Source organism: Mytilus edulis, chromosome 12 (assembly GCF_963676685.1).
Source record: "Mytilus edulis chromosome 12, xbMytEdul2.2, whole genome shotgun sequence".
NCBI classification, from domain to species: Eukaryota; Metazoa; Mollusca; class Bivalvia; order Mytilida; family Mytilidae; genus Mytilus; species Mytilus edulis.
Genome location: NC_092355.1, coordinates 39505465 through 39528463, shown reverse-complemented (window position 1 = coordinate 39528463; position 22999 = coordinate 39505465). Strand labels below are relative to the sequence as shown.

At 32.3% G+C, this 22999-nt stretch overlaps 2 protein-coding genes across 2 annotated transcripts; one reads left to right on the top strand and one right to left on the bottom strand.

Annotated features, from left to right (window-relative positions):
• Nucleotides 1–1468: 1468 nt before the first annotated feature.
• LOC139497614 (uncharacterized) lies at nucleotides 1469–8392 on the bottom strand. Its single transcript, XM_071285847.1, has 3 exons — nucleotides 8263–8392; nucleotides 6563–6655; nucleotides 1469–1878 (listed from the first exon to the last, which is right to left on the bottom strand). Exons 1-3 carry the CDS (start codon nucleotides 8390–8392, stop codon nucleotides 1508–1510), a joined length of 594 nt encoding a protein of 197 aa, XP_071141948.1. The 3' UTR covers nucleotides 1469–1507.
• Nucleotides 8393–16931: 8539 nt separating this feature from the next.
• Nucleotides 16932–20595, top strand: LOC139497612 (uncharacterized). Its single transcript, XM_071285846.1, has 2 exons — nucleotides 16932–17006; nucleotides 20377–20595. Exons 1-2 carry the CDS (start codon nucleotides 16932–16934, stop codon nucleotides 20593–20595), a joined length of 294 nt encoding a protein of 97 aa, XP_071141947.1.
• Nucleotides 20596–22999: the final 2404 nt, after the last annotated feature.

Here is a 22999-nt window from a genome sequence, read left to right as displayed (position 1 = left end):
ACAGCTTGTAACTTAGTATCCCTCATGTAAGTTTACCTAATAGTTTAGGAAAGCACTATTTGGTAAGATATGACTTATTCATAATATTAGTATCTATAGTACAATTGATTTCACAATTATATAAAATAAATATTGTGAATACACATACAGATCTTTGTTAAATAATTTCTTTCCCTTTTTTTTATACATTAAAAAGTAAAATCACAAAAATACTGAACTTAGAGGAAGATCAATTGGGAAAGTCCATAATCACATGGCAAAATCAAACAAAACGCATCAAAAACGAATAGACAAGAACTGTCATATTCCTGACTTGGTACAGGCATTTTCAAATGTAGAAAATGGTGGATTAAACCTGGTTCTATAGCGCTAACCCTCTCACTTTAATGACAGTCTCATCAAGTTCCGATATTTTTACATTGATGCGTTAAATAAACAGACACAATAAATAAAATAGTCAAAATATGGGTACATCAGTCATCATCGTTTAACTTTTCCGGAATCTTTTTCTTGCATTTTCTTGTAAAACATTAGGCTGTTAATTTTCACAAATGAATCGTTTTTATTTTATTTTTTTTATGTTGGGTCGTTTATAGCCGACCATACCGTATGGGGTTTTCTCATTGTTGAGGGCCATAAGGTTGCCTATAATTGCTTATATATGTTTCATTGAATGTTGATGGTTATTAGTCTCATATATAACTATACAACCTTATTCTTATTATACAAAAATATTATGGCCACAAAAAAAAACTACAAAAAACACCAAAAAAACACGCAAATACAACATGTACAATAGCTTGTAAAACACAACATATGAAACAAAGAATAAACAACTTGTACCACATCACAATCCGGAAAGATCCCGGTTTTGTCTGGGAGGGTAGAATTCTAAATCAGTATCTCAAACTATATTACAATATTGGTTCTTCAATTTCTAAAGAAAGCCCGACTGAAACAGTTATTAAGCAAAACAATTTGTTGAAGGTTATAAAAAATAATGATATTCGGAGAGATGTTCCGAAAAAGTTCGGGAAAAACAGTCAACTTTCGGGCACGTAAATTTGAAAGTAGTCAAATAGTTAAAAACTTTTTATTATATGCTGGAGATGGATTAAAAATGTTACAAACAATACAGATTTGATAAATATAAACGATGTCAGCGATCTAACGGCAAGGAAAAAGTTCGGGGATCCAGGAAGGTCATGCAATTTCTTTATTTATAGATAGCAGAAAAATTGCATCGAATTAGTTGCCTTTTTGTTTCTTATTATGGGTTGTAAAATTTTCTCTGAGTCGTTCAAATCACTCGAAACTAGGTGAGACATGCACAAAATTGATAGATTGTATTATAAATATAAAAAAATTGAATATTCTAATCAACCAAAAAAAAGTATCGGTATCAAATACCTAAGCGCTTAAGATGATATTGTATAAGGTGACATATAAACTCGTATAAACTAAAAGCTATACGTTAATCTTTAATATCAACACATGCATGAGTACATCACGGACATCTATTGCATGTAAGCTGACAAAATATTTTTAAGTCAGTATTGCACACAGATATATCGCATGCAAGACGTGGATCATCCATGCAGGGTTGTTTTTTAGCAGTTATTCCATTAATTGTTGAAGTAGTTGTTCCCATCGTTGAAATAGTTGTTCCAATTGTTGAAGTAGTTGTTCCCATCGTTGAAATAGTTGTTCCAATTGTTGAAGCAGTTGTTCCCACTGTTGAAGTAGTTGTTCCAATCGTTGAGGCAGTTGTTCCCACTGTTGAAGTAGCTTTTCTAATTGTTGAAGCAGATATTCCCATTGTTGAAGGAGTTGTTTTACTTGATGTAGTAGTCTTCTTTGGAACTGGGGTAGTTATTGCTGAAATGATACATTGTTATTATAACAGGGTATATTTGTGTTCATGTATTGATTGATTTCTTTTTTTAAATTGTAAAGGAACAACACCTCAGTATTTCCTATTTTTGGAGACAGAACTAGAAAGGATCGACTAGCACAATGCTTAATGCAAAATTTGTCAAACCTGTTTAGAGAGGATCCTTGTGGCACTTTTTTTGTCAAATATTTTATTTTACGTGTTACTAATTTGTCAATGAAGGAATTATGTCAGAATATGCGTTTCCGTGTGCAAGTCGAAACAGCAAAGCCACATTCATCGGGATTTTTTTGCAAAAAACCCTATTAACATAGAGTCACGGGAAAAAAGGTTGATGTCAGTATTTGCATTACTTGAGGACAAGTAGATTCTCGAACTGTGTACATATAAAGAATAACAACGTACGGATGAACCATCATCTATAAGACGGACCCAAAGAAGACATTTTTGCAAGGGCTCCGTGTTGAAGGCAGTACCTGGGGCTGTATTTTGACCTATAATCGTTTACTTTTATAAATTGTTACTTCGATGGAGAGTTGTCTCATTGGTTCTCACATCACATCTCCCTATATCTATATATGTGCAAGATTAGCCACGTAATGCTGGAATAGAACGCACATTTGACATATGTTACAGCGCGTGTTAAACATGTGTCTAATGTTAATTCAAACATACGTTTTACCGCCCTAAATCACGAATACTAATGCATGCTTTTAAAATGATGTTCAATGAACTATATCATCCCTTAGTAATTTTTACAGACACCATCAAAAATTTGTTTATGACAACGGATATGCTTTCATTATCCTAACAGTAATTCCGTTCCACCTCCCTTTGAATTAAAATTATTACCGTGTTTGTACTCACATGAGCAACATAACAGAGGCCACGTACGGAGCAGTATGTGTACCCAGCTTCCGTTTAATATGTTCATATCTTTAACCATGGGGTTATTATCTATTTTTACTTATGATTTTAAATGTTAGTTTTGCAACTTTTGCCTCTTTTAATATTTAATCTTCAGAAACTATTCATTAATACTACATTTGTACTAATCTGAAAGGTTAGTACTCCATTTGTGCGTTTAGTCTACATATATATTACTAAATTTATTTCACTTGACTGAGCGGAGTTTAACCGGTTCGCTCATAATAAACGAGTCCATCTATAGGTAGGTGTTTTTAGAATAAACTCATCAATGAAGTGTCCAGTCATACTTTTGTAAATTCCTTTGATGACACTGATAGGTGATTAGAAATCATGTATAATTATAACGGCAATCATCATTATCACACACATCTTCAAATAGACTGTCCTTATGCAAATTAAAACGTTAGCTCCGCCCAATCAGTTGAAATAACATTGGTAATATCAGCACTGAAAACCAATATATACGGTTTGTGCCAATCACTGCTATGTCAGTCTGAAGGGGGTGTTTGGATATACGCCTGAGGCGGCCTATAGGTTGCATTTCTGTAAATATTGACAATGCAATTTTCCATAGGAATTCCTTTTACGGCTAAAACTGTACAACTTTTACTATGAAGTTTTGAAAAAAAACTTATCCTAGAATTGAAAGTTCATATGCACCACAATTTTTTTCAAAGGTCAAAATATAGGGCTGTGCGGCATATTTTCAACGTTTATATGCCCTGAACTTCTCAGAGTTTAAACTTACACTAATTTTCATAACTACCCCTACCTCGAATGAAAGGTTACCACAGATTTCAATGTAAACAATATGCACGTGTTTATTTACTGGTAACATTCCCAAGTTCTGTCTCTGTGAAATGGAACACAGAGAGTATAACTGGGAACCAGTATGTAAACAAAATCAATTTTCTATGAATATTCAATTACTCCCCAAAAGAGGCGTGTTTTGAGAAACAGCTGTATTTACAAAGTGCAACCTATACAGACATTTATTCAAACAGAAAACTCTCTAAAATCAGTTTTTCTCACATTAATACTCATTTATCAGAATTAAAGTCTTAAAGAAATCACTGTGTATACTCTAAGTTTTTCTTTACTATACATTTTATACCCCCTCCCCTGTTTCAATTTTTTAAAGAATTTGAAAACAAGACTTTAATTATTGCCAGCTTACCCTATTTGCATATTTTCTGATAAAAAATGCCTAAAACCTGTTAAAAACTGTTTTTATAACATATTGAAAGCATATCAGAATATCATAATTGTAATGTTCAGCAGTCAATCATTACAACATTCAAGATTATATAAAGTATCCAATCCAGCCTCTATCTCCAGTCCACATCTTACTGTATGCCTATTTGTCAATTAAAGAACACATTTTCTGCCTCAAATGGTCAATTTAGAATTCTTGTCACAACAGTATCATCTGTAACCATATATCTGACACAATTTAGCTCCTATATATACTAGAAGTGTTCAAACAAAGCCATATTTGCAATAGTTGTATGTATGCAGATACCAGTCTGAGATATAAATTCACTTAAAATGTTGTAGAGATGACTGCTAACATCTGATTTTTGCATAACTTCCTAGCATAGTTATTGTTTTCTATATCAAGAACTTTAAAATCATAAATTCATAGCATTTACAAGTTAAATTATTTGTTTTATGACCTAGGGGGTAGACAATTTGCTATGTTTTTTGCCCCTAGGGCCTCAAATTTCCTAAATCATTCTGCTGTTTCTAGCAATTTGGAATATTTAGTACATATTCAGAATAGAACACACTATTGTAAGTTTTCTTGAGATATTTTTGTTTTTCTAGCTTGTATTTATTATGCCGTGGTGACAAAAAAGCAGACTTAGGTGTTGCGGCTTACTTTTGGGTTATCGAAAGGACACAAATACCCCATAAATAATATTCAGGAAGGATCTATGAGTTTCAATGACTGCGAAGAGTAAATATAAGCACTTCTTAACAATTTAACTTACAAATATGCAAATATTATGATTTAATTTTGTATCCAGGACTTTAAGTAAACTATGCATACTGTAAACTGTGAATTTATGCTGAGTCATCATATTTAAGGCCCAGGATTCTATCAATCTTCATTAAATATTTATAAAACTTCTTATTTCAGTTAATTTCTTTAAAATCTGTGAAATAAAGCAAATTTGGTTAAATTCTGAATGTTCCCCTTTTTCACCCTATATAGGTTGCATTTCTGTAAATATTGACAATGCAATTTTCCTTAGGAATTCCTTTTACGGCTAAAACTGTACAACTTTTACTATGAAGTTTTGAAAAAAAACTTATCCTAGAATTGAAAGTTCATATGCACCACAATTTTTTTCAAAGGTCAAAATATAGGGCTGTGCGGCATATTTTCAACGTTTATATGCCCTGAACTTCTCAGAGTTTAAACTTACACTAATTTTCATAACTACCCCTACCTCGAATGAAAGGTTACCACAGATTTCAATGTAAACAATATGCACGTGTTTATTTACTGGTAACATTCCCAAGTTCTGTCTCTGTGAAATGGAACACATAGAGTATAACTGGGAACCAGTATGCAAACAAAATCAATTTTCTATGAATATTCAATTACTCCCCAAAAGAGGCGTGTTTTGAGAAACAGCTGTATTTACAAAGTGCAACCTATAGTTACCCATAGGTACCTATGGTTTGATATTTTATACACAAAATATCAAACCATAGGTACCTATTGGTAGCCATAGGATGCCTCAGGCGTATATCCAAACACACCCTATGTGGTAATTTTAAGGAAATTTTGCTGTTATGTTTATTATTTTGAATATTATTATAGATAGAGATAAACTGTAAACTGCAATAATGTTCAGCAAAGTAAGATTTACAAACAAGTCAACATAATCAAAATGATCAGTTGACTCTTTTAGGAGTTATTGTCCTTTATAGTAAATTTTTAACCATTTTTCGCAAATTATAGTAATCTTTTATAAAAATTTCTCCTCTGAAACTACTGCGCCAAATGAATCCAAACTTGGTCACAATCATCTTTTGGATATCTAGTTTTAAAAATGTGTCCCGTGACCCGGCCAAACAACCAAGATGGCCGCCATGGCTAAAATAGAACATTGGGTCAAAATCGCAGTTTTTGGCTTATAACTGAAAAACCAAAGTATTTAGAGCAAATCTGACATTGATTAAAATTGTTTATCAGGCCAAGATCTATCTATCTTGAAATTTTCAGATGAATCGGACAACCCGTTGTTGGGTTTCTGCCCCTGAATTGGTAATTTTAAGGAAATTTTGCTGTTTTTGTTACTATATATCTTGAATATTTTTATAGATAGAGATAAACTGTTAACAGCAATTATGTACAACAAAGTAAGACCTAAAATTAAGTCAACATGACCAAATTGGTCAATTGACCCCCTAAGGAGTTATTGTCCTTTATAGCCAATTTTAAACAATTTTCATAAAATTTGTAAATTTTACTAACATTTTCCACTGAAACTACTGAGCCAAGTTCATTATAGATAGAGATAATTGTAAGCAGCAAGAATTTTCAGTAAAGTAAGATGTACAAACGCATAACCATCACCAAAACACAATTTTATCATGAATCCATCTGCTTCCTTTGTTTAATAGTCACATAGACCAAGGTGAGCGACACAGGCTCTTTAGAGCCTCTAGTTCTAATAGGTATGTATCGAAAGGTAAATATATATAACAACTCATTTTCAGTACCAGTTATTGTAACTTGTACATTGCTCCCAGCTATTGTTCCGGTTCCAGATCCACTTGGTCCTACATACCTTCCAGTGTAATAAGATCCACCAGCTAAAATTTACAAATTTGAATATTAGTAGTTAATATAAAAAAGAAGATGTTGTTTGATTGCCCATGAGACAACTATCCCCAAAAGACCAAAATGACACAGACATTAACTATAGGTCACCGTACGGCCTTCAACAATGAGCAAAGCCAATACCGCATAGTCAGCTATAAAAGGCCCCGATAAGACAATGTAAAACAATTCAAACAAGAAAACTAACGGCCTTATTTATGTAAAAAAAATGAACAAAAAACAAATATGTAACACATAAACAAACGACAACCACTCAATTACAGGCTCCTGATTTGGGACAGGCATATACATAAATAATCTGGCGGGGTTTAACATGTTAGCGGGATCCTAACCCTCCCCCTAACTTGGGACAGTGGTATAACAGTACAACATAAGAACGAACTATAAAATCAGTTGAAAAAAGCTTAACTCATCAGCTGGATGATTTTGTTGATTTTGTTGTGTATTTGAGGTAATATGAGACAGTTGAACCTATGAAAAAGGATGTACACAAAATCTTCAAAATAAAATAAAAAGCAGGCTAATGCCGCTACAAAGCAGCACTCGCACACGAAAAGAGGAAAGGGATTAATATATGTTGAAGTAACTTGTTTTCCAATCCACTATACATAAATATGATTAAAAATAAAATGGATATTGATTTTTTTTTTTCAAACCAAAATGCATTAACTCATTTCTTTCTTCAAATGGTACAAACTATAACTTTATAAAATACCAAAAAAAAAAAAAAAAAAAAAAAAAACATGAACTATTATTAAATCAAATATTCGTCATTTTTTAAATACCATACATTAAAGACTACTAAGATGCATGCTGGACAATATCTTTATCACTTTAAAGGAAAATAGTGTTTGCTATACAGTCTTATGTTGAAAATAGTTATCAAAGGTACCAGGATTAAAAAGTTCTAGACTTATTCTAATGTACATTGATTTATTTTTATTTGTGTACTTTAAGAGAGAAATGTGTCCTAAAAAAATCGGTCATTCATGAAAACCTAAAAAGAAAACTAATCAGACAGTAAGAAAGAAAACAGTATTCTTGTTTAAACTAAATTTCTAACGTTAAAATCATCCTTTTGTAAATTTTGCAGACGCCATCACGAGAAAGTTGAACGTTACGGAATATCCGTTTCACTGAAAATGTCGGATATATTCCGTACCCTTTTCACGATTAAAACCTACCAAACAAGTCTGTTTGCCAGGTTTGTGATAACATGACCAACATGACAGGTGCCACATATGGAGCACGATCTGCTTACCCTTCCGGAAATAATCCCAAGTTTTTTGGTGTGGTTCGTGTTGCTTAGTCTTTAGTTTTCTATGTTGTGTCTTTCCAACCATTTGTGTATGTTGTGCCTTGTGTACGTCTGTTCGTCGTTTTCTTTTTTAGCCATAGAGTTAGCAGTTTTTTTCGATCTATGAGATTGAATATCCTCTGGTATCTTACGCCTCTCTTTTATATTGATATGCTGTGATTTTTTTTTTTTTTTGCATTTTTACAAATCAGATTCACTATCACAAATCACCATGACATAACTTCTGTCTATTTTCATCCTGTTCTAGTTTCAAATACTTACAACATAAGCACGTTCTTGCACAATTATCTTTGACCCATTCTGTATATTTCGGATTAGTACACGTCTCAATTGCATAACTGGCACAGTCGCCTCTTTTATCAACGCAGCCTATTGCGAAAAGGGTTGCCATCGTCAGATAAATAAATAGCGACTATGAGAACAACAGTAGTTTATCAATTATCTAGACTCGTATATCTGTATTGAATATATGCATAACAAGAGAAAAACTATATATATATATAATAAAATTTCTTTTAGGGAGCCCGTTAATTACGATCAATGTGAACTTCTTAAATCTTTTGATATGCATATTTGTCATGTTTGTTAAGACTATCATTTAACAATCCTAATGAGTTTTTGAATGTTATTTTATTGATACCAGAATACATTTTGTTTTTAACCGACTAAATCCTTAATAGATACTGCATGATAATTCATTTATTTTTCGTGGGTACCAAATTTTATTAATTATTAGTTTTTATATAATTTCGTGGTTTTGCAATCTATGCACACAAAGTCTATAGGAACTCTGTAACATATTAAACAACGAAGCCCATGGAAATTGGTGTCCAACAAATAGTAATTAACCATACGTTATGTAAATAAGCTCATCAAAGAAACTAGGATTAACATTTTGTATTTCCGCGAGACGCGCCTTTCGTGTTCAAAAGACTCATCAGTGTCGCTTAATAAATCTATTATCCGACACTGTCAATAAAATGTATGTTTATCATGTATATCATGATTTTATACTGCAGCCCTGCTACTTGCGTAGTAAAATTGCATCGACCGTATATTCAAATGTGATATAGTTACTGACCGCATATATCGCCTTGTTTATGACGTTGCAAATGTGTTTCCGTCGTATGTTATTTATGACGTCAATAAAACATACAGGTTCGTGGAAATTTTACGTTGTCCGCTCAAAATGAAAAAAATGATGGTTTTTACCCTTAATATTTCATTTGAAACAGTTGTAGCAGTATATGAAGAATAGCCATGCATTGTCTCGAAACATAAATTTTTATTTGTGCTCGTAATTGGATACAAATGCTGGGCAAAGCCGCGTTTTCTACCTGTTATTTAGCCTTATACAAATAAAATTTATATTTCGAAACAATGAATGGTTACAAGGTCATGGTTTTCTCAAACTGTGTGACGTATTCTTGTAGATCTGTTAGATATGTACTGATTGAATGTCTACATTGGTTACATCTTCTGACATCAGATTCTGACTTCTCTTGTTTACTTTTCTGCATTGGCTAGAGGTATAGGGGAGGGTTGAGATCTCACAAACATGTTTAACCCCGCCGCATTTTTGCGCCTGTCCCAAGTCAGGAGCCTCTGGCCTTTATTAGTCTGTATTATTTTAACTTTTAGTTTCTTGTGTATTTGGAGTTTAGTATGGCGTTCATTATCACAGAACTAGTTTATGTTTGTTTAGGGGCCAGCTGAGGGACGGCTCCGGGTGCGGGAATTACTCGTTGCATTGAAGACCTGTTGGTGACCTTCTGCTGTTGTCTGCTCTATGGTTGGGTTGTTGTCTCTTTGGCACATTCCCTATTTCCATTCTCAATTTAATTGATATTTAGGATTCAATAAAAAGTCAATACCAGTTATTGTTCCGGATCCACCGTTTCCTGTCATTGTTCCAGTTCCACTTGATCCTACATACCTGCCAGTGTAATAAGATCCACCAGCTAAAATTTATAAATTGCCATATTTGCTATACATTCATATTGCTAAGGAAGTTCTCTACTCAGTTTCAAAGTAACAAACTTTTCATAACACTAGTATATTGATAGAAGTTTAATAAAGGAACCAAAGAATCCATAGGGGGTTTAATAAAGGAACCAAAGAAGCCAATATATATATATATAGGTCAATGTGCTTGTTTTCGAGATATTAGCCATTGAAATTTTGGCGGTAAAATGTTCTCTCTATCGACTTTTCATAGCTTTATGATTGACAAGTTGTAGTTCTTAAAAACTACTAAAAAATAACAAAGACTTTTACAGATGGCTTATAATTATGCATAAAAAAGATTTATAAAAGAAAAATTGGGTCAATGGCAAATTTGTTTTAGGCATTCAAATGAATAAAAAACAGAGCATTCCCGAAAATCTGACAAAAATCCCAAAACATGACAAACGACCATCCTTAAGACTATGTGAACTGTACTAGTAAATATCTTTTGATTCGACGTTTTTACTTTTCTTAAGTGTTATTGATTTTTGTTCCATGAATTTCCAAACGTCAGTGCGGACTTCGCTAGTAGATAAAAAGTTAATCTCGAGATGCAAATATATAAACTTCTGGTAGGATTTCCTTTTTTCCGTTTTTTAACAAATTAGATTCATAATCATAAAATATCATAACCTCTATTCATTTTCAACTTCTTCCTGTTTCATATACTCACAACATAAGCACGTTCTTGCACAATTATCTTTGACCCAACCTGTATATCTGGTATCAGTACATGTTCCTTCACGTGCATACTCTGTACATTTACCTTGTTTATCGACGCAAGCTACTGCAAAAACTACTTTGGTTTTTAATTAAGATCTAATCATGCTAATACAGCAAACCATCAACAAATTGATGATGGTATCTTGCAATTGTGTTCTTTTTGAACCATTTACTGGATGGTCAAGAACACTTTCTAATTGATTGTAAAATTAACAAAACAACTAAGAGATAATCTTTTTGAAATTTTTTTACCTTAGCTTCTCATAATAATGTATCTAACCCAAGAGTAAAACGTTTAAAAAGAAAGCTATAAACCTCTAAAACATAGAACATGTTTACAATATTTGCTCCTTTATAAAATAGTAATTAGAACTGAGGGCAGAAACCTAATAACGTTTTCCTTGATTTCTTATAGCATGTATAGAATTGTTATTCTTTGCATCATAATGTTTGTTTTGGTTTTTATTTTGTCACAATTGAAGTAAAAAATGCTTATATGACAATACAAGTACTATCAAATTTTGCTGTAATCAATATCTTTAATATATTTATTGAATAGAGAAATAATGAATTGCCTAAATTTTATTTAGAATAAGTCCTGGAGATAACCTTAAACATTTGATTTGTTTAACAATCAATGTTGAATGCAGATCAGTCTATCTATGTATAAACAATTTTGATTTTAGAAAATTAATTGGAGAAACACCTTTTCAATAGAAAAGGCAGGCATTGTGAAAGTTTGCATTATATTAGATGATGATATTCATTTATTCTTCACTTGCCAAGAAATACATGATAAAATTAACTTGAATTGATAAAATTATTCAAAATGTAAGGAAGACAATAAGGAGACATTTTTGATTTATTAAGCTTTATGTTCAACTTGTTTTATTATTTAATTTTATATTTAAATTTCTTGACGTAATCTCAGTAATATTTTACCTATTAATTAAGCAACAGGGGGTGGTATAGTGATGAACATATAGGGCCATCATAGTGATCATATTTTTTGTGGCCACCATTAGTAAGATAATGTCACAGGTAGTACTGTATGTACGTGCGATTTGAATTTTTATAAATTATTTTATAGATACAATACTGATGTTTTGAGTTAAGCTTTACTTGTGAGAGTCGTTTTGCAAGTAAAACGGCATATGACATACTATTTTGTCTTTTTATGTTTAAGCCATGAAGTTGTCAGTTTATTATCGATCTATGACTTTGAATGTCCTTCTGGTATTTTTCGCCCCTCATTTAGTATTTGTTTTGTTTTGTAAAGCCCGTTAATTTAGATACGCTACATATGATCTTTAAAGGTTATCAAATAACCACCCAAGTGGGTTTTGTATTATTATCTTATGGATACAATACAATATACATTTTGTTTTGATTGACTTTATCCTACTTGATACTGTTGATTTATTAATTTCGTGGGTACCTATTTTAATTCTTGTATTTTCGTGGATATATCATTCCGTGGTTTTGCAAAATCTGAACACAAAACCTATAGAATTTTAGTCATACATTGAAATTTTAAAGTAAGGACCGATTTTGGCCTCAAATTTCAGGTTCATCTGACGAAAGATTTTTTGTTCATCCTCAACCTTTATATATGTTATGTATTATCATCAAATACAACTTACATTTCAATATTAAGGATGAACACGAATGCGGGCACTTTCGTTTTACACAGAAATCGTCTAAAATTTAACTAAAATGCTAGAATTGTGAAGATTTCAGTAATTTAGCATGACTTAATGGTGCTAGTACCCGATATATGTGCATTGTATTGTCAAAAACAGCCCATATTTATGCAGCAGAAGCATGTAACTAGCCTATAAATAACTAAAAGTTTACATTTTAACAATTTTATACTGTTATATTTTCGGTCGAAAAAGGGGTCTTACTGGACCTACTCCTTTGTGGTTCGCCTGTCCCAACGAAGCTCATGAATATTTGTATTTAATGTCAAATAATGAATCCACAGTATGTAAATAAATTTATCATAGATTTTAGGATTGACATTATGTATTTGCCCCACTATGCAATACTATGTTCGTACAGCATGGCATTATAGAAGGTCATGCTTTTCTCAGACTGTGTGTGACGTTTTTGTTGTAGGTAAGTTTTGTTCTTATTGAATGTCTACACATTGATATTTTGGATTCAATAAAAAGCAAGTAAAAAAGTCAATACCGGACGTTGTTACGGATCCACCAGTTCATGTTATGGTTCCAGATCCACTTTGGCCTACATACCTGCCAGTGTAATAAGATCCGCCGGCTACAATTTACAAAGAAGTAGGGGTCAATCAGGCTTTTCTTTGATTTTCATCAAAATTTAGGTATATATTTTATTTGCATAGTATGTACACACACAAGAAACAACTTTATAATTGCTTAAATTTTGTCAATATATATACACCTATTAATAAATTGTTGTCCTGTGTAACACAACTGAATTGAAATCGTATCAATTAAAAAAATAATTCTTAATTTTAAGTGTTGTTACATTGTAAATAAGGCTACAATAAACCAAAAAATGATTGTGAATTTATCCAAATATCATTAGTTCTTGAACGCAAATACAATGTACGATTCTGTTTTGCAATAATTTTTTGGGCAAAGTGTATAGTTAGCAAAAGGAATTTGATAAGATTTTACAATATTCTCAAGGTGCACATATGTTGATTATCTGTTGTGAGTTTTCTGATTGAACTTACAACAAAAGCAAAATGTTAGCTACTAATTTACTTGATCTTGTTTTAGATATTTACAAATAATTTATATTAATTGCCAATTTTCTAAATGTTTCGTGTAATTATACATGTAACGCAGGTCTACAAGGTCCGAGAGATAAATACTTACAACATAGACAGAATCTTGCACAATTTAGTTTGACCCATGCCATATATCTAGGATCAGTACATGTTCCTCTAAGGCCATATTCGGAACAGTTTGGTATTTTGTCGACACACGTGACTGAAAAAAGTCGTTTAAAATTATAAAGACTTGCCTTTTTCAGACAGATGAATTGCGATTATAAGAAGAATAGTAGTTTATCAGTTGTCAAGACTCATAAATCTGTTTTGAATATGTGCATACATGTACCAAGAGAAAACAAATCTAAGGAAATAGAATGAATTCAGAAAAGAGCTACATGTAGAACGGATGCTTCGACTGAGTTATTTTGTTTCATATTTTAGTAAAACTAGACGGAGTAAAAAAAAATCTGACGATTGTATACATAATGTAGACGGTTAATTTTCATATTCAATAACTATTTTGGTATTTAAGATACACTATAGCAAACCATTTGTTCCGTGAGTTGAAACACACACAACACACAGGTCAACAAATAAAAAATAGTAACAAACGCGAACGTGTCCCATTTTTAGAAAGGGGTTCCATTGGTCCCTTCTGTTGGCGTGTATGTTTCCCTTCCATTTGCCCCTATATGAAATGACATCTTATATTTCAATGAACTTACGGATTTTGAAGAATACATCTATTTGATTCAGGCATATACACTAAAGAGCTGACAACGGAGCAGTGTCATCAACCCAGTGATTGATTGAATTAATGAAAATACACGGGTTATCAATTGGTACGACAGCCTCGCGTTTTGTCTCCATAAGACTTACCAGTGACGATCGATCGCAAAGTATAACTTTCTACAGTCCAAATCAAAACAAAATCGAAGAACTATACATATAGAGGTTTTTGTGAAATTATATTTAACAAAACCTGACTAAGATAGAAACGCTTCTTGTTTTTTAAATTGTTTTTTATTGGGACTATTTATACTCCGCTTACAAAAGCAAAATAACAGTAATTTATTTTTCAATACCGGTGATTGTTCCTTTTCCAGTACCCCCAGTCAATAATACAGTTCCAACGGTTCCTGTTATAGATCCAGTTCCGGTAACTATCATTGATCCAGTTCCGGTTCCGGTCATTGATCCACTCACAGCTAAAATTGACAGATTGCAATAATGGTAATAATCTCACATTGTTCAGTATAATTAACTAATTAGACATGTTTGTGATCGATAAATTAATTGAATATTGTGTTGGTTTTTCTCCTTTCTTTTTTGTTGTTTACCTTTAACCAATGATACCGATTTGATTTGAATGCTAAGTTTAGGGGGATTAACAACAGAATGTGTGATAATGACTGCGTCTATTGCTCTAGTTTTTTTTTATCGATGCACTTTTATACGGAAAATTTGTATTTTTCTGTTTTTCCCTGTATTATGCAACATAATGTGATTTGAGAAGATTTTAAAGTTAAATATATGCTAATTATCTAATATTCATGACCTTGTGTTCGCATTTTCATAATTTAATGAACTTACAACAAAATCAATATTCACAGAATTGTGTAAAAGAGGGACGAAAGATACCAAAGGGACAGTCAAACTCGTCAATCTAAAACAAACTGACAACGCCATGGCTAAAAATGAAAAAGACAAACAAACAACAGCACACACGACACAACATAGAAAACTAAAGAATAAATAACACGCACGAACCCAACCAAAAAACTAGGGGTGATCTCAGGTGCTCCGGAAGGGTAAGCAGATCCTGCTCCACATGCGGCACCCGTCGTGTTGCTTATGTGATAACAAATCCGGTAAATAGTCTAATTCGGTAGGTCACATTCATAAAAGGGAAGGGGATTGTAGTTACGACGTCAGGAACATATCCGATATCATTTGTGAAACGGTTATTCCATAACGGTCAACCAACTCGTGATGGCGTCCGTAAAGTGTAATTTAGACTTCAAACTATTTACATTCTTACAAATACGTCATAAATGTGCATGTTTCGTGTAATAATAAAAAAAGATGTAGTAACGCATTTCGAACTCGTCTTAGTTTCATATAATTACAACATAAACAGGTTCTTGCACAATTATCTTTGACCCATACTGTATACAGAATTTATTTAGAATTAGTACATGTTCCACAACGAGCATACTTGGCACAGTTTGTTCTTTTGTCGACACAAGTCACTGTATAAATATCGCATTAATGATATACCTGATACAAAACTTATGATTTATCGAGTTTAATGTTGATTCAAAACATAAGTCATTGCATCGTCGATGCAATTGTTGACCTGGTCAGCGTGTTGGATAATTAAAACTTATCTATAAATAGAGATAACAGCAGTATACCGGAGTTCAAAAGAACAACAGGAACATTGTACTTTGTACAGGACATTTTAAAATATATGGTGAACCTGGGTTTTTATTTTGTTAACAATCTCCCGCTTTATGACAATGTAAAACAATATTGGCTAGAATGACAACACTATTTGACAGAAACACAACACAAACAAATAATATAATAGCCAACACAACATTTAAAACCTATGTTTTAGATATAAGTATACACGTTCTTTATAAAACCGTGACTGAGCGTCATGTTTGAAGAATACCAGTAGAACCTTCAACACGGAGCTTTGGCTAACACCAAACAGCCATCTATAAAGGGCACAGAATAATACTTGTGTAAAAAACATTCAAACGGGAAAACCAACGGTCTCATCTACATAAAACGAGAAACGAGAAACACTAATGAACCACATAAACAGACGACAACCACTAAACATCAAATTCCTGACTTAGAACAGGTGGAAACAATTGCAGCGGGTTTAAACGTTTTAATAGTACCAAACCTTCTCCCTTTTCTGAAACAGTAGTATAACATCAGAACATAGGAATACACACTTTTAAATATGAATTGAAAGGATTAACTCAATGCATGGTTTAAACAGTTATTCACAAAATAGAATTTTTGAAAGATTATAAGATATATGATGAGTTTCTTCAATCTTGAATTTTGTTTTAAAAAAATTTAGTAAACGAAACAATCTTTTTTAAGGTTACAAAATGTATGTTCACAAATGATAAAACTCTACACCATTGTGTCCTCCATTAACTACTCCTTAAAGAAGAGTTTCGACTCCTAATGTGATACATACACCAACTTAATAAAATGTCAATAAAACCAAACCTACTGCGGATTCATTTATTATTCATAGTTGGGTACAAATTTTCGTTGTTTTCATGGGTTCTGGTGAACCACGAATTCAAATGTTCATCGAAGGTTAATTTTTAAATGTATTATATCAGTATTAGGTCGTATACAGACTTTGGCATAACCACGAAATTACATATCTACGAAAAGGCAAATGAAGCACCCATCAGTAGCAAGTGTGGACCCAGCATTTTTAGACTCATCAAAATTGTCTGACTACTATACTTATGTTGGTGTTCACTATGAGAACATTAAAAACAAAAGAAGCCTACGGTTTTTATCAATACTTATACAAAATGATGCACATTTATCTGTTAACCAAGAGTCGTATGTCGGGTCTATACACATGGCATAGCCTTTACAATTATATATGTTACCATGGCAATCTGTGGGAAACATTTTGTTGATATATGTATACGAGTTGAAATAAGTTAAAATTATAAGAAATTATCAACAAAAATATGATTTAAACGTATCCATCTGAAAAACCTTCACATGAGCTGTACCCTAAGATATCACATACCACATTTTCTGCAAAATAGCGCACAGTTATTTGCAACCCAATATTCATACGTTGGCTCCACACATACAGCACTGTATATTGTTCTTGCAACCTATGTACATAATGCAATAAAATGTCTTATACAAGATATGTGATAAATTCTTAACGATCAGTACAAGTAATGAAAATTCAACAAAATAGTAAACGTATAATAATTTGCAACTTTTGAAATATCAAATAAGGTGAAACAATTTCCTTCATATTAACAAATAATATCATTCTCTCCTCGAAAAACACCGAAAACAAACTGATGTTACAACGTTTTCCATCGGATAAACTGTAGATTAATTTCAAACCTGTGTTATTTTTACAAATTATTTCAAAGGACACATCTCTTTCTTATAATGTGTAGCAAAAGTCTCGTTAAATGTAAATCTTAGCTAAATCGATGTAAGATGTTTTTCTTTAAAAATGTAGACAAATTAAAGAATGGTAGTAAAGAAAGCAAATGAACGACGTTAATAAGTAACAATGTTTGATTACATTAAAGAATGCAAAGTAGTCACACACGCGTGGTATCATATATGATAACATATATTTCTAGCAATTAAAGATAAACTTGCACAGTAATTACATGTATTATCATAATATAGTGTTACACCTGCTTTGCGTTGAGTTGCACATTTTTAGCTTAGTTTTGCGATTATCAATTTCAGAGAAATAATTTTATACAGTAAATCTTCGTGCTACAATTATTTGCGAAGGTCGCTTGAACGAAAAATCTGATACACATTTATTTCTTATAATAACATAAACAGAACTAATGTTGGTGCACCAGATGCGCATTTCAACAATCATTGTCTCTTCAGTGATGCTCGAGGCTAAAATATTTGAAAATCCAAAACGCGGTGATTGATTGAATTAATGAAAATACACGGGTTATCAATTGGTACGCCAGCCTCGCGTTTTGTCTCCATAAGACTTATCAGTGACGATCGATCGCAAAGTATTACTTTCTACAGTCCAAATCAAAACAAAATTGAAGAACTATACATATAGAGGTTCTTGTGAAATTATATTTAACAAAACCTGACTAAGATAAAAACGCTTATTAGGTCTTTCCACCTTTCCGTGGAAAGACCTATTGAATTTGTTCTGATTTAATATTATTAGGTCTTTCCACCTTTCCGTGGAAAGACCTATTGAATTTGTTCTGATTATTATTATTATTATTATTTTTTTTTTTTTTTTTTTTCTTCCGCCTAAATTTTTTTCTTGCGTAGTATTGATATTTCAAAAGATGTCGCTTAGATATTTGGAATATGATGTCGTATAGTTTATACGCTTTAAAAATTTACAACTGCGTAACAAAATACTTTACGTTGTAAGAGTTATCTCCCCAAACACTGTTATTCTTGTGGCCACTACTCCTTTGCAACCGTAAAAGAAAACGACAAATTTATTTTACCAAATTGCTCGTTACGTCTTCAGGATTAGAATATTCATTTGGACCGAAGCTATCCGGAGACTCCATATGAGAGTTATTTCCCCTTATGCATTTGATATAAGTGATATGTGTTTCTTACTGGTAAACCATCAGTGATATAGGCCTAGGGTCTTTAGATTTGAGGTCCTTGGTCCAAAAAAATGAAAATAAGGTCAAGGTCAAAGGTCAAGGTCATATTCTAAATTTTGATTTTGGCTTATTTCCTCTTATTTTCAACAACCGTGAAAGATATCGACAAATCCCTTTTACTAAATTGTGAGTTGCGACATGTTGTAACTTATAAATTTTGGTTGGAAGGGTGCGTAAACAATAAATGAGAGTTTTCGCCCATCTTATATTTAAAATCATACCTATAGTGATATAACTCATTAACCATACATATTACAGACCTAGGGTCTTTTTGTTTGAGGTCCTTGGTTGGTGACCTTGAAATTGAGGTCAAGGTCACATGTTAATAGGACGTTCTAGATTTTGACCTTTGCTTTAAATTCATATTTATACATTATAAAGTTATAGGAACTGACATTTTAGATTGATTTTTAATATTTTGATAATAAAATAGATCTTTACTTGTGGAAAGACCTTCAATTGTTCTTTGAACAATTGGTTTTTAATTATTATTATTATTTTTTTTTTTTTTTTCTTCCGCCTAATTTTTTTTCTTGCGTATTATTGATGTTTCAAAAGATGTCGCTTAGATATTTGGAATATGGTATCGTATAGTTTATACGCTTTAAAAATTTACAACTGTGTAACAAAATACTTTACGTTGTAAGAGTTATCTCCCCAAACACTGTTTTTCTTGTGGCCACTACTCCTTCGCAACCGTTAAAGATTACGACAAATTTATTTTACCAAATTGCTCGTTACATCTTCAGGATTAGGATATTCATTTGGACCGAAGCTTTACGGAGACTTCATATGAGAGTTATTCCCCCTTTTCCCTTAAATTAAGTGATATGCATTTCTAAATGGTAAACCATAAGTGATAAAGACATAGGGTCTTTAGATTTGGGGTCCTTGGTCGAAAATAATAAAAATGAGGTCAAGGTCAAAGGTCAAGGTCATATTCTAAATTTTGATTTTGGCTTATTTTCATTTATTTTCAAATACCTTATGACATATCGACAAATAATTTTTCATAAATTGTTAGTTGCGACATGTCCTTACTTGTATATTTTGATTGAAAGGGTGCGCAGACAATAAATAGGAGTTTTTGCCCATCTTACATTTAGAATTACGCGTAAAGTGATATTACTAATAAACCAAACATATTAAAGACCTTGGGTCTTTTGATTTAAGGTCCTTGGTTTGTGAACTTGAAATTGAGGACAAGGTCATAGGTTAATATGACGTTCTAGATTTTGACCTTTGCTTTAAATTCATATAAATACATCATACAGCCATAGGAACTAACATTTTAAACTGATTTCTAATATTTCAATATCAAAAAAGATCTTTTCTAGTGGAAAGACCTACAATTGTTCTCTGAACAATTGGTTTTTAATTGTTTATTAAATTGTTTTTTATTGGGACTATTTATACTCCGCTTACAAAAGCAAATTAAAAGTAATTTATTTTTCAATACAGGTGATTGTTCCTTTTCCAGTACCCCCAGTCAATAATACAGTTCCACCGGTTCCTGTTATAGATCCAGTTCCGGTTACTATCATTTATCCAGTTCCGGTTCCGGCCATTGATCCAGTTCCGGTAACTATCATTGATCCAGTTCCGGTTCCGGTCATTGATCCACTTACAGTTCCTGTCATTGATCCAGTTCCGCTTGATCCTACAAAACTTCCAGTGTAATAAGAACCAACAGCTAAAATTGACAGATTGCAATAATGGTGATAATCTCACATTGTTCAGTATAATTAACTAATTAGACATGTTTGTGATCGATAAATTAATTGAATATTGTGTTGGTTTTTCTTCTTTCTTTTTTGCTGTTTACTTTTAACCAATGACACCGATTTCATTTGCAATGCTAAGTTTAGGGGGATTAACAACATAATGTGTGATAATGACTGCGTCTATTGTTCTAGGTTTATTTTTATCGATGCACTTTTATACGGAAAATTTGTATTTTTCTGTTTTTCCCTGTATTATGCAACATAATGTGATTTGAGAAGATTTTGAAGTTAAATATATGCTAATTATCTAATATTCATGACCTTGTGTTCGCATTTTCATAATTTAATGAACTTACAACAAAATCAATATTTACAGAATTGTGTAAAAGAGGGACGAAAGATACCAAAGGGACAGTCAAACTCGTCAATCTAAAACAAACTGACAACGCCATGGCTAAAAATGAAAAAGACAAACAAACAACAGCACACACGACACAACATAGAAAACTAAAGAATAAATAACACGCACGAACCCAACCAAAAAACTAGGGGTGATCTCAGGTGCTCCGGAAGAGTAAGCAGATCCTGCTCCACATGCGGCACCCGTCGTGTTGCTTATGTGATAACGAATACGGTAAATAGTCTAATTCGGTAGGTCACATTCATAAAAGGGAAGGGGATTGTAGTTACGACGTCAGGAACATATCCGATATCATTTGTGAAACGGTTATTCCATAACGGTCAACCAACTCGTGATGGCGTCTGTAAAGTGTAATTTAGACTTCAAACTATTTACATTCTTACAAATACGTCATAAATGTGCATGTTTCGTGTAATAATAAAAAAAGATATAGTAATGCATTTCGAACTCGTCTTAGTTTCATATAATTACAACATAAACATGTTTCGTGTAATAATAAAAAAAAGATATAGTAATGCATTTCGAATTCGTCTTAGTTTCATATAATTACAACATAAACAGGTTCTTGCACAATTATCTTTGACCCATACTGTATACAGAATTTATTTAGAATCAGTACATGTTTCACAACGAGCATACTTGGCACAGTTTGTTCTTTTGTCGACACAAGTCACTGTATAAATATCGCATTAATGATATACCTGATACAAAACTTATGATTTATCGAGTTTAATGTTGATTCAAAACATAAGTCATTGCATCGTCGATGCAATTGTTGACCTGGTCAGCGTGTTGGATAATTAAAACTTATATATAAATAGAGATACAGCAGTATACTGGAGTTCAAAAGAACAACAGGAACATTGTACTTAGTACAGGACATTTTAAAATATATGGTGAACCTGGGTTTTTATTTGTTGTCAACCTCCCGCTTTATGACAATGTAAAACAATATTGGCTAGAATGACACCACTATTTGACAGAAACACAACACAAACAAATAATATAATAGCCAACACAACATTTAAAACATATGTTTTAAATATAAGTATACACATTCTTTATAAAACCGTAACTGAGCGTCATGTTTGAAGAATACTAGTAGAACCTTCAACACGGAGCTTTGGCTAACACCAAACAGCCAGCTATAAAGGGCACAAAATAATACTTGTGTAAAATATTCAAACGGGAAAACCAACGGTCTCATCTACATAAAACGAGAAACGAGAAACACTAATGAACCACATAAACAGACGACAACCACTAAACATCAAATTCCTGACTTAGAACAGGTGGAAACAATTGCAGCGGGTTTAAACGTTATAATAGTACCAAACCTTCTCCCTTTTCTGAAACAGTAGTATAACATCAGAACATAGGAATACACACTTTAAAATATCAATTGAAAGGATTAACTCAATGCATGGTTTAAACAGTTATTCACAAAATAGAATTTTTGAAAGATGATAAGATATATGATGAGTTTCTTCAATCTTGAATTTTGTTTAAAAAAAATTTAGTAAACGAAACAATCTTTTTTAAGGTTACAAAATGTATGTTAACAAATGATAAAACTCTACACCATTGTGTCCTCCATTAACTACTCCTTAAAGAAGAGTTCCGACTCCTAATGTGATACTTACACCAACTTAATAGAATGTCAATAAGAACAAACCTACTGCGGATTCATTTATTATTCATAGTTGGATACAATTTTTCGTTGTTTTCATGGGTTCAGGTGAACCACAAATCTTCATCGAAGGTTAATTTTTACATGTTTTATATCAGTATTAGGTCGTATACAGACTTTGGCAAAACCACTAAATTACATATCTACGAAAAGGCAAATGAAGCACCCATCAGTAGCGACTGTGGACTCAGCAGTTTTTAAACTCATCAAAATTGCCTGACTACTATACTTATATTGGTGTTCACTATG

Bases quoted from the DNA above. Each gene is read 5' to 3' on its own strand.
- LOC139497612 (XM_071285846.1), top strand. From the start codon at position 16,932: ATGAAGCACCCATCAGTAGCAAGTGTGGACCCAGCATTTTTAGACTCA. The intron at 17,007-20,376 runs GTTGGTGTTCAC...TTTTCAATACAG, and splicing joins TGTCTGACTACTATACTTAT to GTGATTGTTCCTTTTCCAGT.
- LOC139497614 (XM_071285847.1), bottom strand. From the start codon at position 8,392: ATGGCAACCCTTTTCGCAATAGGCTGCGTTGATAAAAGAGGCGACTGT. The intron at 6,656-8,262 runs GTAAGTATTTGA...TGTAAATTTTAG, and splicing joins TGCAAGAACGTGCTTATGTT to CTGGTGGATCTTATTACACT. The intron at 1,879-6,562 runs GTACTGAAAATG...GTATCATTTCAG, and splicing joins TGTACAAGTTACAATAACTG to CAATAACTACCCCAGTTCCA.